Source organism: Phoca vitulina, unplaced genomic scaffold (assembly GCF_004348235.1).
Source record: "Phoca vitulina isolate PV1807 unplaced genomic scaffold, GSC_HSeal_1.0 scaffold14, whole genome shotgun sequence".
NCBI lineage: Eukaryota > Metazoa > Chordata > Mammalia > Carnivora > Phocidae > Phoca > Phoca vitulina.
In genome coordinates, this window is record NW_022589717.1 from 43,233,611 (window position 1) to 43,248,993 (window position 15,383).

Below are 15,383 nucleotides of genomic sequence, written 5' to 3' on the forward strand. Positions count from 1 at the left end.
GATCTGAGTTGAATTTCTGCCTCTGCCCCTCACCACTCATGTGACCTTTAGCAAGTCACCTAACCTCTCTTTCCTCTTCTATGAAACGAGAATAATCATATGGATTTAAGTCATGCATTCCGTCTACGTGGCACGGAACAGGCTTTCAGTAAAAGCTCGTTATTGTCATTATTTTAATTCAGAGACACTAATAACCCTGTCTTAAAGCAGCAGCCCTGAAAGTGGGCGGAAGCCTGTGGAATTAGGGTGTAAAGGATGGTTCTGTTTCTAGATATTCCAGTCCTACTGCTGGAGCCAGCAAGTCAGTTCGGGATGGAGTTTCTCCCCAACATGTTGCCGGTGTGTGGTCCTCTGACCTCCTGGCTTTTCCTTTTTACCACCCCCATGGGAAAGGAGTGCGCCAGGCAGCGGATGTGGCTTTGCCACAACTGCCACAGCTGTGGGCCTGGGCGGGGGGCGCCGTGGGGAGCCGTGGGCTCGCGACGGGCCGCACCCCCAGCACAGCTGACAGGAGCCACACATGAAGCTGGGAAGTTGCTCTGCTCCCAGCACACTCAGGGCCAAGGGAAGGCCCAAAAGAGAGCTGTCAAGGCCCTCGTTTCAGTCCCCAGTGAATTCAGGACACATCCTGGATCCCAGGACACGTCCCAAAGTTAACCCTCTCTCGTTCTTGGCCTCTTCCCTTTGAAGAGAAGACAAAGAAAGAGAAGTGGGCCAGTTTATGTCAGGTAGCCAAGAGCCCGGCCCAGAACAGAATATCCCATGTGATTTCAGCAAACAGGAGTATGACTGCTCTGGTCTGTCAGAGGCAGCAAAAGAGTCCAAGAACTCCAGAGGGCACAGAAACCAAAGCAGTTCCAAAACCTAGAATTCCAGCTGCCCCTCAAGGTTAGCTGATCCAGCCCGTATTCTAATTAAAGGGGGTAAGACTAAATTATGTCTCCTTTTCTACCTAAATGAGCAAAGGCAGGCATAGGAGTGGAAACTTGTGAAGAGAATCTGAGGAAATCCTAAAAGTGGGCATGTAGACCTCAGATGGAAATTGCTGTGAAAGAATTTTTATATTTAGGGTACTTGGTATTAATTGCTATTCCAAGTGTCAGCATGTTGCCTGGTTGATTTTAATTTCAAGAATAGAACTCCCGCTCTCTCCTGGCGTCTTCAGTAGCAGGTATGTGCAGATATACCCGATGTACGTTTTGTGAGCTATCACCTAGGAACTGGACAGACTTCACTACCCATTAGAAAGACAAAGAGGTATTTAAACCATGACAAACAGCAGACCATTTTTTTACTTAATCCTTGCTATAAGTTATTCTTTGTTGCTTATAGGAATACCATAACAGAAATGTTTAACAGTTTTAATCTCTACTTTATGTTATTATATATTAAGGTATTTTGCCATTCTTGTAATTTGTGAATTAAAACATGATTTGAGGGGCACCTGGATGGCTCAGGTCATGATCTCAGGGTCCTGGGATCGAGCCCCACATTGGGCTCCCTGCTCAGCGGGAAGCCTGCTTCTCCCCCCTTTGCCCCTTCCCCCATTAGTACTCGCTCATGCGCATGCACGCCCTCTCCCTCTCTCATAAATAAAATCTTTAAAAAAAAACATGATTTAAAAGAAGCATGATATAAGGCACTGAGAAAAATTTGAAAAGTCAAAGCTGAATTTTTTTTTTTTTTTAAGATTTTATTTTGACAGAGACACAGTGAGAGAGGGAACACAAGCAGGCGGAGTGGGAGAGGGAGAAGCAGGCTTCCCGCTGAGCAGGGAGCCCGATGCCCAAAGCGGGGCTCGATCCCAGGACCCTGGGATCATGACCTGAGCCGAAGGCAGACGCTTAAGGACTGAGCCACCCAGGCACCCCGAAAGCTGAATTTTTTAGGATACATTAATCCCAAAAGCATAAAGTCAAAAGAAAACTTAAGTTGATTCCCCGATTCCTCGATACCGTCTGGTTACCTTAAACTTTTTTCACACTTTAAATATATTTGGTTTGAAAGGGAGACAACGACATCTGATTTTTCTGGTACACTGTAGTATACATGATGTGAAATAACCAAGGGAAAGAGGAAAAGGCTGGAGTGGAAAAATGAGCTCAGTAATGAAACACAGACGGCAGAGCTTCCCCGAGCAGTGGAAAGTAATTAGAGAGAGCAGCCAAGAGAAAGGGTGAGAACCAAGGAAGGAGAGAAATACTAAAGTTCAGCAGAATATTTTATAGAATATTTTTCCACCTGGGTTCATCTTTGGGGAATAAGAAACACGTTAGATATTGTTGACTGCATCCAAATTCTACTTGGGATGAACACACAGCTCTAAACATACACTGGACACTGTGTATCACACTCAGTGTGTGCTGCTAGGGCAATTCATGAGAGACCAAAGCAATCACATAGTTGAGTGAAATAATGAGTGATTATGCAGTGCTACACCAAACATGATGCCAAAATGAGGATCACAAATGCAGTTTTAGACTCTAATCCTATCTTTAAGACACAACTAAATCTAAACATGAATGTTTTACTTTGTTTTGTTGTGTTGCTAAGTTACTCTGTGCTGCACTTGGAGTTTGGAAGGGCTGTTTTGCAACTTGATGTTTCCTCAAATTGCATTATGTATACAAGTGGCAAGCTTTTATAAAGACCTATGTGCCACAGTTAAATTTCATAAGCTAGGAAATATAAATGTTATTTCCATATTATATAAATAATTGGCCTTGCGTGAGGCATAAATAATCTTTACAAGCTGGATGTTTAATACATAATCGCATTAAGAATTCAAACTTATTACTTGTTCTATAGCTTTAAACTCTGTGGATTTGTTTGGAATAGAAAAGTAACACACAGCTGAATTAAATTTAAGAAGTGGGTTTGCTTGTGTTTTGTTTTAGCATTAGAAGGTTTCCTGGCTCATTTAAACAATTCACTTCCATTATTCCTTCATGTGTTAATAATAAAGTAGATAGAAATGAGAAAGTTAAAAGCAAAGGCAACAAACAGCGCTAATGTGCATCAGAGCCTAGAAGTCACGACGATTACTAGGGTTAACTGGCATATTAGTATGATTAAAATTTTGTATGACCTTCATAAATAAGACGTCCAAACTTAAAAATCTGAACTTTGAATTGCATATATCTTTTCAATAGTGTTTCACTGAATTCTGGGGGTTTTTTCCCAAATAAAAATGTCAAAATTATACAACTTGTTAGTTTGGTTGCTTTCTAAATGCTCCTGGTCATTTATTGGTTAGTAATACATATATTTGGCCAATATCACTGTATTATCAAACTCATAATTCTGCCTCTTGAAGATCATGCCATTCCCTTTTATGTTCAGAAGTGAAACATGGTGTAGGAGTTAAAAAGGTGACAAATGGTGACATATTCCTTTTTCTTAAATTTGGGTAAAGGTATTCTGCGGCAGTATTTGTGTATATGTTTCTAAGCAGTAGCAGTAAAAATCTTGAAAACATTGTAGAAATGTGTAATCTTTAGAGAGTAGTATGCCAACCTGTTGACCCTATTTTTTGGAGAGGGAAGAGGAGTCAGGGTTTATCTAAACTAAGCAGAGTCAAATGGTTAGAGTTGAGTAGGACATCTTTTATCTTACACCTCAAATGCAGCCATTAAATAAATGAACATGTTGAATATACCAGTGTGCCTGGCACCTTTCAAGCAATAGCATACATTTTTCCTTTGGAGTAAATTATATCCTAATACAAAAAGAAAGAAAGGGAGGGAGGGAGGGAGGAAGGAAAAAGGAAGGAAGGAAAGAAGGAAGAAAAGAAAACCCCACTGCATATGAAAAAAAAAATTGTTTTTAAAATAATTCTAAGGGATGCTTCATATCCATCTGGTCATTATTATAATTATATCCATATTCAGTGCTATAATGACTTAACATTTTGAGTGTTTACTATGTGCAAAACACAAGACTAAGTGCTTTACACCAATTAACTCATTTAATCTTCGTAAGAACCCACCATGCAAGATTGATTAACTATATGGTTCTATTTTATAGATAAGGAAACTCACTTAGGAGGTTAAGTTACCTGTCTAACGTCACTCATTTATAAGGGACAGACCTGGTTTACAAACCTAGACTGACTCCAGAGCTAAGGAGGGTCATACAAAGGTAACTAGGGCTCATTCCAGTGTTAAGAGCACTGAGGAAAGAAGTTGCTACGGCTGAGGTCAAAGAGGTTGCTGCCTGTGTTCTCCTTTAGGATTTTGATGGACTCCTGTCTCACATTTAGGTCTTCCAACCATGAGGCATGGGGTGGCTGGGTAATAGACATTGGGGAGGCTATGTGCTATGGTGAGCACTGTGAATTGTGTAAGACTGATGAATCACAGACCTGTACCTCTGAAACAAATAATACATTATATGTTAAAAAAAGATAGTAGGAAGGGAAAAATGAAGGGGGGGAAATCAGAGGGGGAGACGAACCATGAGAGACTATGGACTCTGAGAAACAAACTGAGGGTTCTAGAGGGGAGGGGGATGGGAGGGTGGGTTAGCTTGATGATGGGTATTAAAGAGGGCATGTTCTGCATGGAGCCCTGGGTGTTATAGGCAAACAATGAATCATGGAACACTACATCAAAACTAATGATGTAATGTATGGTGATTAACATAACATAATTAAAAAATTAAAATTAAAAAAGCACTGAGGGGCAGGGGAGACCATCGTTAAAAGAGGCATTTGAAGGAATCAAAAAAAGGAGGTAAGGGCGTACTCACGCGAAGTATAACCACTTGGAGAAATTTATTGGAGTCTTTGAACAAAGGTGTCGGGACCCCTAAAAATCATCTTGATGCATGTCTGTACATACATAATGTCTAGTAAAACGATACCCGCAATGACTAATAGTGATAATTTATGATATCAAGATCTATTTGATATTTGGAAGATAAAGATCATCTTAGGTTGTGTCATTTAATCTTTACAACATCTGTGTGAGACAGATATATCGTGCCCTGGTTTTTACAGAAGAAGAAACAAAGGCTTGAACAAATATGGTTATTTGCCCAGTGTTAGGAAAGTCAAAACTCAAATCCAGGTTAGAGAAAATTTTTTTATCTGCTTCCCCAAATTCAAGGTTAAAGGCTGAATTTAACTTACATCTTTTTCTAACCACATAAATGATTAGTTGATGTTAACTTCCCTTGTGGATCCTCTGGGTTTTAAACCACAAGGAAGAGTCTATCCAAATTATATAAATCTATTTTAATCTATCCAGATTAAAATGATTTGCTTAAGTAGTGCAGCAAATAGTAAGGAAGCCATATCCCATATCACTACAATTTTGAAGCTATTTGTGTAAAACAAAACATAAAATTCCCCTGTCTTTAGCCCCCAAAAGAATTATGGATCTTACATGTTCACTTGTTAAAGCAGCTGCGATGATGCATCAGTTGGGTAATTTTAACGGGGGTCTCCTAAGCAAGTCATGTCTAGATTTTTTGTAGCAGGCATAGATTTGGAGGGGTTAGATGAAATTCATTTTCAGATTTCAGGCTAGCTTAGGGGGACTTCCAAGTTGTTTGCCAAGAGCTTAGCATGAGAGAATTTCCATCGTGTGGCCTGAACTTTAAATAGAACAAATCTGAGTTAGAAATAATCCCCCTCATGTTATACACTTCATGTCTCCTTGGAAATTTTCAAGAAAGGCAGTGTTTAAATATGATCTCAATAGAAATACTGTGGCTGCGAGAGGAGGTTACATATCTAATGGGATAAGACTACTTCAGTTTTGTTTCTTTACGACCTCCTCTTTCTATTTGATAGTTCCCAGTTCTGTCTGCATTACAGTACTATGTGTCTTTGCCTTTTCGGAGTGGTCAAGGCCCCAAAGAAGTCCCGTCTGGGGGAGACCTGGATGGTCCTGCTGACTGGATTCCTGCCCTTCACCGAATCCTGCTATGGGAGTTTCTCTGTGTCCCCTCCACCACCATGCTCCCTCACCCCAGTTCACTCTCAGGTGGAACTCAGCAGTTCCTCCAAACATATAGAACACCTGTGCTTCTGTTACCTGTCTATACTGGCAACTTGGCAAAATGAGGGTCAGTGGTAAATTTGGACTGTGAAGTGCACCTGAGGGCGGCTGATCCACTGTGAGCTAGAAATCCCTAAGTCTAATCATTCATAATCTTCTCATTTTTCCTCTCGCTGTTCCCTCACCATCATCAGAATTTAGAAGTACAACTGCTCACATTCTCCTGGGATATAAGAGGAGAAAATCATCTATTTTGCTACTCTAGATGTAATAGGGAAAAAAGAAGGGGCTAAAACAAAAAACCAAAGTAACAATGGTGATTTATTCATGTCATCTGAGTCCTCTAAGTATTACTTTTGTCTGTCCTAGGACAACACTTATATCAGTTTTTCAATTTGAGAGATAAATTTAAGAGATAAAACTTGAGAGATTAAAAGATAGCTTTTCATTAGATAGGCCCATATCATACAACCCACATATTTTAGGTATCTCACTGCTTCTGGTTTTTAAATCACAATTATGCTCATTTCATGGGAACATGGTAACCTATAGTCACTCTCCTTGTCATTCCCATGCGTACCTCTCATATAATGCTCATTTCATCATGCTGGTATCCCTTTTAATATATGGTTTTTAGAAGGAATACTACTAACATTTAATATATATCTATTCCTAAAAAGATCTGTCAGAAAACTAAAATCATCTTGTTTGATTTCAGAATTAGCTACAACGAATAGATATTTGAGCATGAAAATGGAATTCTCGCAAGACAGTCAATGTCCTTCTGCTATGTCTTATAATTCAACATCATGTGTTAGGGAGACCATAGCAGATTATAATTAATTCAGTCAGGATTGTCATTTTAAATACCATTCTAGATAAAACAGTAAAGCTTTTTGAGTAGTTCAAAGAAAGACCTAGTCACCCAGTTCCTTAATTAATACAGAGTTTAGCGAGGAGTTTAACTCAGGGAAAGTACATTTCTGAGAGGGATTGGTGTCAATACTAATATGGCATGTCGGTCTGTTAAATAATGTCTTATGGAGAACAGGACAATAAACATGGTGCTTAATGGTTAGCTGTTTTGCATGGAAAATCACGTCTTTTCCTGATGTCTCTGCCAGGGCCGCATCAGTTGTACTGGACGCCTAATGGTACAGGCTGTCAACCAAAGAGGTCGCAGTCCCCGCTCTCCCTCAGGCCATCCTCATGTCAGAAGGTATTTCACATGTTCCTTCCTGTAGGTGTTACTATTTTCAGTTATTACTATAAATTCAACACTGTTAGAATCATGGTGTGACCACAAAACGGTGAACATAGTCGGAAGACAGAAGAACGCGAATACGGTCTCAAGGTGTATACATTGCCTGGCTCCTTGATTATTCTGCTCCGTTGCAATTCAGAAAAGGGAAAGGAACAGTCGCTAAGGTCGCTAAGCCCAGTTAGATACACTATCACTAATTGTTAAATAGGGCCCAGTTTGTATCTGAAGAAATCAAGACTCAGCACCTTTAAATGGCAGGCACGTTAACATGAAAATCTAGTAAATGGTACAGAAAGATTCAAAACCAAACTTCTCCAACCAGCAGCTGTCTAGACTAGCCATGACAGATTACTGCCACTACATTTCTTAAAATCAGCTAGTTTGCTAATGTTCACTTTTCAGTCACTTAGTTCAAAACAATTTAGATGACAATTTTGTAGGTAAGATGTGCCCTACTTGAAATGTTCACAGCAAGTACTTGTTAACAGTAGAGTGTGCTTTCTCTTCCTAGTCATCCTGAGCTTATGCAAGGATGTTGACGGGATAATAGTAGGCAGGGACAAGGAAAGGATATCCTTCCTAGTAACTTATTTGCACTTAAGAAAATATGGTAAGTCACCCAGCCTGTCATCTTGGGTTCCTATTTAGATATTTTACAGAGCCTGCTCCAATAGCCCTGACTGCAAACTGCAGGCCACAGATGCAAACACTGGTGGTGAAGAGAATGTATGCTAAGTTAGGCTCACAGAAGGTCAGCCAGGAACACTGAGGAAGGTCAGCCAGGAACACTGAGGAAGACACCAAACAAGTGCTCTGTCTACACCTCATGTGACTGGATGCACAGAGCCCTCTGCTCAACACTGTGGAAGACAATTCTGATACCTAAACACATGGGGGTTTAATACTCTTGTTTGTTCACAAGAACCTAGGCCTGTGTGTACGGCTATAAACAACGTATTGAGTAGCAGATCCAGTCTCTTGCATTATTTTCTTCTGCTTTTCTTGTGTCTTCAATACATTCAAGCTTTTCCATGCGTCAGTGTCTCCTAGAAAAGCATTCTGCTCAGAAATTAGATCTGTACTTGAACAGTAAACTACATAAAAAAGCTGGCAATTACTAGCCTGTTAGACTGATCTTTCATTTGTTCTACTCTTTTTCTAGTTAAATGTTTTTAAACTTCTCTTCTAGTGACTAGTGACAGAATTTATGTTCAATATCTTGTTCCTTCCTTACATCTTCCCTGCAATTACTTTAAATTGGTGTTGCTCTGAAAGGTGCCTCCAGCAACATACTCAAAAGCAAGAGAGATGCACAAAATCTGGGAGATTTGCCCAATTTTAATTTAAAGCTAAAAAATATAATTTGTTTTCCTGGTTTATATGAAAAGGAATTTTGATTAGATATGAAATTTTTACAAAATAAGAAATTTTAATTTCCTATAAATTTCAAATCACAGTGGAAAGTTATACTTTCTGTTGGAAAAGATTTGGTAATAAATGAGCAACAGCCACTGCTACTTCTCATACAGCTTTCAAAAATATTTATTTAGGAAAAAACAGGTTAATATAGAGTACTTCATTTTTTCCCATTTCCCTTTTATGATTTATATTAGCTTTAAGGAGTAGGATAGCAGAATTATTTAAGTTCTGAAATAAGCAGACTATTAAATTCATAATAAACTTTCAAATGAAACAAGATTTTGCTGACTTTTCTGACTTTATGTGTAAACTTTAGGAGTCGTAATCATGTAAAGAAATTACATTATTACTCCATGTATTATTAAAAAAATCAAGAGCCTGAAAATAACTTCTATCTTCCTCCCTCCCCCTTCCCCTTTGTTCTTGCCTTTCCTTCCATCTTTCTGTTTATTATCTGTCTTGTCCTAAGGCCTCGGTCTAGATCAAGGGACAGTGGAGATGAAAATGAACCGATTCAAGAGCGATTCTTCAGACCTCACTTCTTGCAGGCTCCTGGAGATCTAACTGTTCAAGAAGGAAAACTCTGCAGAATGGATTGTAAAGTAAGAGTTTGTTACTGCCTGCAAATCTCTTGCCTCCCTTCCCCCCTTACTGCCATTTCTCTTGAGTTCCTTTTGGGGAAATTATGTAAGGTGTACATCTTTAAAATGTTCCCAGCCTACAAGAAAAAAAAAAGGAGTGACATATACTGGATGTTTATATACTGTTCTGTCATTCTTTTCCTTTTGAATTTTTATTAAACGTGTTCTTTATTTAGAACCCCACATACCATACTGTATACAGTCACTGGGAGGTTTTTTTCCCTTTAAGTTTCCCATTTTGTTGAAGTGATAAATGTGTTAAATCTGTCATGTCCTAATAATTCATTTATCTTCATTCTTTTTTCATATAAATTTTGTAGCCATGTATCTACTCTTTCATTCCTCCCCTTTCTAAGAGCAGTTAGAGTGACATCCTTCTCTTACCCATTTCACAGCAGGGCTGCTTAACCCAGGGCCTCTGGGTGGTAGGCAGGTTTCATTAGGTGTGAGCTCTGAAATTGCATACAAAATTATGTGTATGATATAGCTTTCATCAATTTCTAGAAGGAGCTTGAGGCCAGAAATGTTTAATAACCACTGCTGTGAAATTTTTTTTGATTGTTTTGGTTTTTTGCCCCATTATTTATTGATCATAAATTTTAGTTAGTTCTTAAATATGGATAAGGTTTTTAAAATTTGGGCTCCCTCTGCTGTTTCTCTCTGGGATTGCAGAACACAAATATAAGACACTTGGAGGATTAAATCTGGGTTTATAGAAATGTATTTTAAAAAAGTACTCTTGGGGGGCGCCTGGGTGGCTCAGTCGTTAAGCGTCTGCCTTCAGCTCAGGTCATGATCCCAGGGTCCTGGGATCGAGCCCCGCATCAGGCTCCCTGCTCGGCCAGGAGCCTGCTTCTCCCTCTCCCACTCCCCCTGCTTGTGTTCCCTCTCTAGCTGTCTCTCTCTCTGTCAAATAAAAAAAAAAGTACTCTTGGGGTGCCTGGGTGGCTCAGTTGGTTAAGCAGCTGCCTTTGGCTTGGGTCATGATCCCGGGCTCCTGGGATCAAGCCCCGGGTCAGGTTCCTTGCTCAGCGGGGAGCCTGCTTCTCGCTCTCCCACTCCCCCTGCATGTGTTCCCTCTCTCGCTGTGTCTCTCTCTGTCAAATCAAATCAATATTTATTTGACAGAGACACAGCGAGAGAGGGAACACAAGAAGGGAACACATTTAAGCTTTAAGAAGAAAAAAAATCATGAAAATAAGCCTATCACTAAAGCAACAGACAGATTTTCCCCCAAAAAAGCACTCCCCTGCCTTTTAAACCCTTTAGGTATCCCAGATGCTCACTACCCTTGACTTGGTACTAAGTGCTAAGGGAAAATAACTAATCCAACTCCACTAGTAACAAATCTGCTCATCTGCCTCCTCCCATTTCCATATCTGCTGAGAGCATGCGTCTGTTCAAGTTATGATCTGCTTACAATGACCTTAGATTCCTGAAATCGGACTTTTCTTTACACAACCAGAAGGGCTGGGATTCAAATAGGGGTAGAAGAACCGGGCGTTTTCCCTTTGCCTTAATGTGATTAACTCTGTCCATGGCATAGATGCACTGTGAATTAGGGGGGCTGAGTGATGCTCCTACTACACACACCATGGCCTTGTTCAGGGTCTAACCAAGCAAGATGGCAACAAGCAGTGCCACTTTACTTCCAAACCTGGGGAAGGCCTGGAGCCCGACCAGAGGTGCGCATTCCCTCTGCCTCCATACCACCTTAGGGGTCTCCAAGCAGGGAGAGCAGTGAATGTGGGGCTGGCGGGAAGCCAGTACACAGAGGGGAGGACAGAGAGGCAGACCGTCCCAGTAGCCAAGCCAACTACTGCTGTCTTCCAAAGTTTACTTATTTTTTCTCCCTTAAATTCTCTAGACCTTTGTTACATGTATGGAGAGAGGCATCTTGTAGGTAATATAAATGAATATCACACAGCAAGAATGGAATTTGGCAGAGTGAGGTTTTCAAAAGAATTACTTTACAGTCCAACCGACATCTTTTTGTATGCAATTCCCACTAGTAAATTTGGGATGGCGGTAAGAAAAAAGCTATCCTTAACCGTGCTTTTCTTCCCTTTCACAATCAAGGGCAAAACTATAAAGAGCTGACAGATGGCAACCATCCCTACCCTTCACAGCACAATGTGCTATTAGCAATTAAATGTGCTTTTATCTGATCTCTGGTCAACACAACTGTCCTGGTCTCAGGATTTTATGTTTCCATTGGGATGCTGATTTGTAGAGATGACTTCTGGGTAATTTCCTATTGGTCTTGTTACTTCGTTTCAAGGATTATAAGATAGTAGTAATAGCTCCGTGTGCTGATGGATGCATTAACTGATGTCTCCAGAGCTGTGGCAACCCTTTGAAAACAAGCTTTATAGTGTATACATGCCAGCTGAGTATGTGCTATTGTTACTGCGGTTGGATACCTTTCCAAAGAGCTCAGAGCCCTGTGCTGACATCAGCCCAGTCGTCTTTAGGACCCTGGTGAGTTAAGACAAGAAGAGAAATTTTTAAAATCCCCACTTTACTTTTCTCTAGGTTGCTCTACAAGAGATGTTTAGAAGTGAGGCCATGCTTGCTTAGGAAGCCATTGAAAGGTTGAAGCAAAAGAGCAACATGAGCTGACACCAAAAGCCATCTCTTATACTACCGAAGGAGGAATTCATGGTGGTTTCCTAGCTGTTACTGATTTCGTCTTGTTTCAGTATTACAGAAATTTATATGCTCCTTTCTGGTTTAGGTCAGTGGGTTACCAACCCCAGATCTAAGCTGGCAACTAGATGGAAAACCTATACGCCCCGACAGTGCTCACAAGATGCTCGTGCGTGAGAACGGGGTGCACTCGCTGATCATAGAGCCAGTCACCTCACGAGATGCCGGCATCTACACGTGTATAGCCACCAACCGAGCAGGACAAAACTCGTTCAGCCTGGAGCTTGTGGTTGCTGGTAAGCAAGTCTGTGAAATTTTTCTCTCAGAATGAATTATCAGATTCAAAAATGTAAAGTAATCCTGCATTATTAACCAATATGGAAAATAAACTGCTGAAAAAATAGATTGTATTATCAAAATAGCCAATTAGGACATAAGGCTTATTAGCAAATCAGGAACATAAATTTTTTTCAGTGTAGCTATCATTATTTATGTTTCCTGTCTCCCATTAGCCTGGCCAAGAGAGGAGTTTAGCAGCTGTTCTGGGTCGTTCTATTCCTCATGTGTGTGTTGGCCTCCAATGATACAGAGAGAAAGAGCAATGGTATCCTAGATTCCAGAACCAAACTTGATATATAAGAATTTGCTCATACATTTAAGAATTTGCTCATGCTCAAAAGTTCTACCCACTTTTTAAAGTAATGTGCACTGGTGTCAAAATTCAAAAATTTGAAACATTATCATCTACCTCCAATGTCATGGTCAAATTCAGATTTGCTTTTTAATGAATTATACTTTTAGGTAAATTTTGTAAAATTACATAATATTATATAAAGTCTTACCCTTAGATAAGGAAGGTTTATAATATCCTTAGGAGCTGAGCATAAGTAAGAGTCTGTTATCTGTTCTCTTTTTAAAAAGAATGTTTATTTCTCATACCCCTGTTTGCAAAGTGCTTCATTTACATTATCTCAGCTGGTCCTCACAAACACCCTCAAAGATAATTGGAGCAAATTTTCTTCATTTTACAGGTGTGGAAGTTAGAGTAAGTGACTTTCCCAGGGCCCTATTTAGTGAACTGAGGGCCAGAGGCCAGACTCACATAGTCTGTTGACTCGGAGTGCTCTTCCCCACACTGTGAGCCACTGAGCTCTTTCAAGAAATAGAGTAGCCGTGAGAATAAAGTCGAGGAGGTCCTGGCTAAAGTCCTGTGTAATGATTCTAATAAAAGTACCAGGACATTTTTCACACAAAAATGTCAGAAATACCCAGGCTGTCATGCTGTGTGTTAACCATGCTTTCAAATTTTACATCAGGTATTTGATATTCCTACACAACTAGGATCAGTTTCATCCAGCCCTCTAAACATCCCTCCTCCAGCTAAAACTGTTCAGCATTCTGCTGTTGCATGTTCCCTTGGGTCCTGTCTGCCCTTTCAGGACTGAGACAGGAAGGTCTAAGAGACACAGGCATCTTGGTCTGTGCTCAGTCAGCACTTGCATGGGAAAGGTGGGCAGAGGGCACTGTAAGTAGAAGCCTCACGTCTTTGGCCTCAGCTCTCAGTTCCAAGCCCAGCTGTCATGGATCAGCTACGTCTTTTGGCAAATACAGAACATCTCTGCAGCTCGCTTCCCTCATACATAAAATAGGGGCCGTAAGGCGTCACAGAGTCTTTCTAAGGACTGTCATTTTACAAGGATTAAATTGTATGAAGCTCTACATCACCACCAGTACCCTGCATAGCAGTGCTCCAAAATGGTGGGTGTGATTCTACTGGAGATTGCTTTGACATTAAAGTTCATCTTACACCTGTTATGCTCTTCTCAAAACTGGGATCCAGAAAGAATATTAATTGAGGTCTGTTCCTACTTCCTCCGAAAAAGCCTGGGTCAGGAAACCATGTGAAATACAATAAAAGTATAACCCTCAACATCATTCAAAGTCTTAGAGAGTCTTAGGTATTTGAAATTTTCAGGTACAGTTTTTGTCCTCTTCACCTGTTTGTTTCTCCCCTGTTTTGCTTTGATATACCTGTCACTCCAAAGGAGAGGGTGGTGGATAGAGACATGTATTCTCAAATGCATTATTGGTAGCTTAGAAGAAAACAATTAAACTTTATTCTTTCTCTGAAATTGTTTCCACCACAGATCTATGAAAACAATTTCCCATCAGATAGTAATAGAGAGTTATTAACAAATAGTTCTGATTTTTTCAGACTAAGTAACAAAGTTGTCTCTTTTATGGCTTCCTTCCTTCAGAGTACTAAGTCATCTTTTTATAGCTTCCTTCAAAGAATACAAATTGGAATTCGTAATTTATAGGATGTACATTCCTAGTTTATAAGTAACAATTTAAAGCTGCCAAATTTAGATAAAGATGTCCCCCCACTCTTTTCCTCCTTTAAATCCTATGGTATGTCTCACTTAAGCCAAGACTTACAAATCTTCAGAATCTCCATAGCAAACATTTCGGACAGCAAAGAGGGCATTTGAGTGGATCAAATTCCTAGAAATACTTGTTCTCCTCAGAGTCACTAGGTGGCAGTGGTTAGCAAAGGCTGTGAGTGCTTGGTGACATCATTAGTAGTGAAGCCATCCCAGATGCTAGCAATGACTTAGGAGTGTCACGCAGCCTGTCAGGCATTCTGTGGAGCAGATGGCCAGTGGACTGTGTGGGCCTGTCAGACTTGAATTAATTGACGAAATAAATGAGTGGAATGAAGCATAGGAACCTTTCTTGGGAGAGAGGACGAGCATCTTACCACCTGAAGTGAAAAATGGTATCATAAAATAAAAGATCCATTTAAACAATGTTTCTATAAAAGCTTCAGAATTCTTTATAGGGCTATCTTTGTATATCACTGATCGATAATTCATCTGCTGTTTCCTTAGCTAAAGAAGCACACAAACCCCCCGTGTTTATCGAGAAGCTGCAAAACACAGGAGTTGCTGATGGGTACCCAGTGCGACTGGAATGCCGTGTTTCAGGAGTGCCACCGCCTCAGATATTTTGGAAGAAAGAAAATGAATCACTCACTCACAGCACTGACCGAGTGAGGTGAGAACGTACAATGACTTAGTCCACCTCTGTTCAGTAGGTCCTAAGGATACATAAAAAGATGCACTTTATATAGCACATAAATTTGCGTAAGAGTCATGCTATTGATGGTGTTGAGGACAAAAATCACTCTTTATCCTCATGTATAATTAAGCCTCTGGAAGGAAGCTCTAATGGTATGTGATGAAGCATATTCTAACTTAATTTCATGGTGATTTTTTTTAAGTGTTTATATCTAGAAGAAAAGATGAATTCATTTGCTTCAGTGGTGATACAGAAACTATTCAGTGGGTTTTGTAAAGGCTGATCCTCCACTAAAAATTAAGCGCACACATTTATTCAACCTCT

General features: G+C 40.1%; 2 protein-coding genes across 4 annotated transcripts in view; one reads left to right on the forward strand and one right to left on the reverse strand.

The window, feature by feature from the left end:
• Positions 1 to 15,383, forward strand: part of PALLD (palladin, cytoskeletal associated protein) — a 389,064-nt gene that overhangs the window by 368,997 nt on the left and 4,684 nt on the right. For all 3 annotated transcript variants that reach the window (XM_032413166.1, XM_032413168.1, XM_032413167.1), the window contains 4 exons: positions 7,130 to 7,224; positions 9,158 to 9,290; positions 12,067 to 12,274; positions 14,870 to 15,035. In XM_032413166.1, the coding sequence (XP_032269057.1) occupies positions 7,130 to 7,224; positions 9,158 to 9,290; positions 12,067 to 12,274; positions 14,870 to 15,035 (602 nt within the window). The remainder of the gene's footprint in view (positions 1 to 7,129; positions 7,225 to 9,157; positions 9,291 to 12,066; positions 12,275 to 14,869; positions 15,036 to 15,383) is intronic.
• Positions 1 to 15,383, reverse strand: part of CBR4 (carbonyl reductase 4) — a 90,386-nt gene that overhangs the window by 5,655 nt on the left and 69,348 nt on the right. The gene's annotated exons all lie outside the window — the stretch shown is intronic.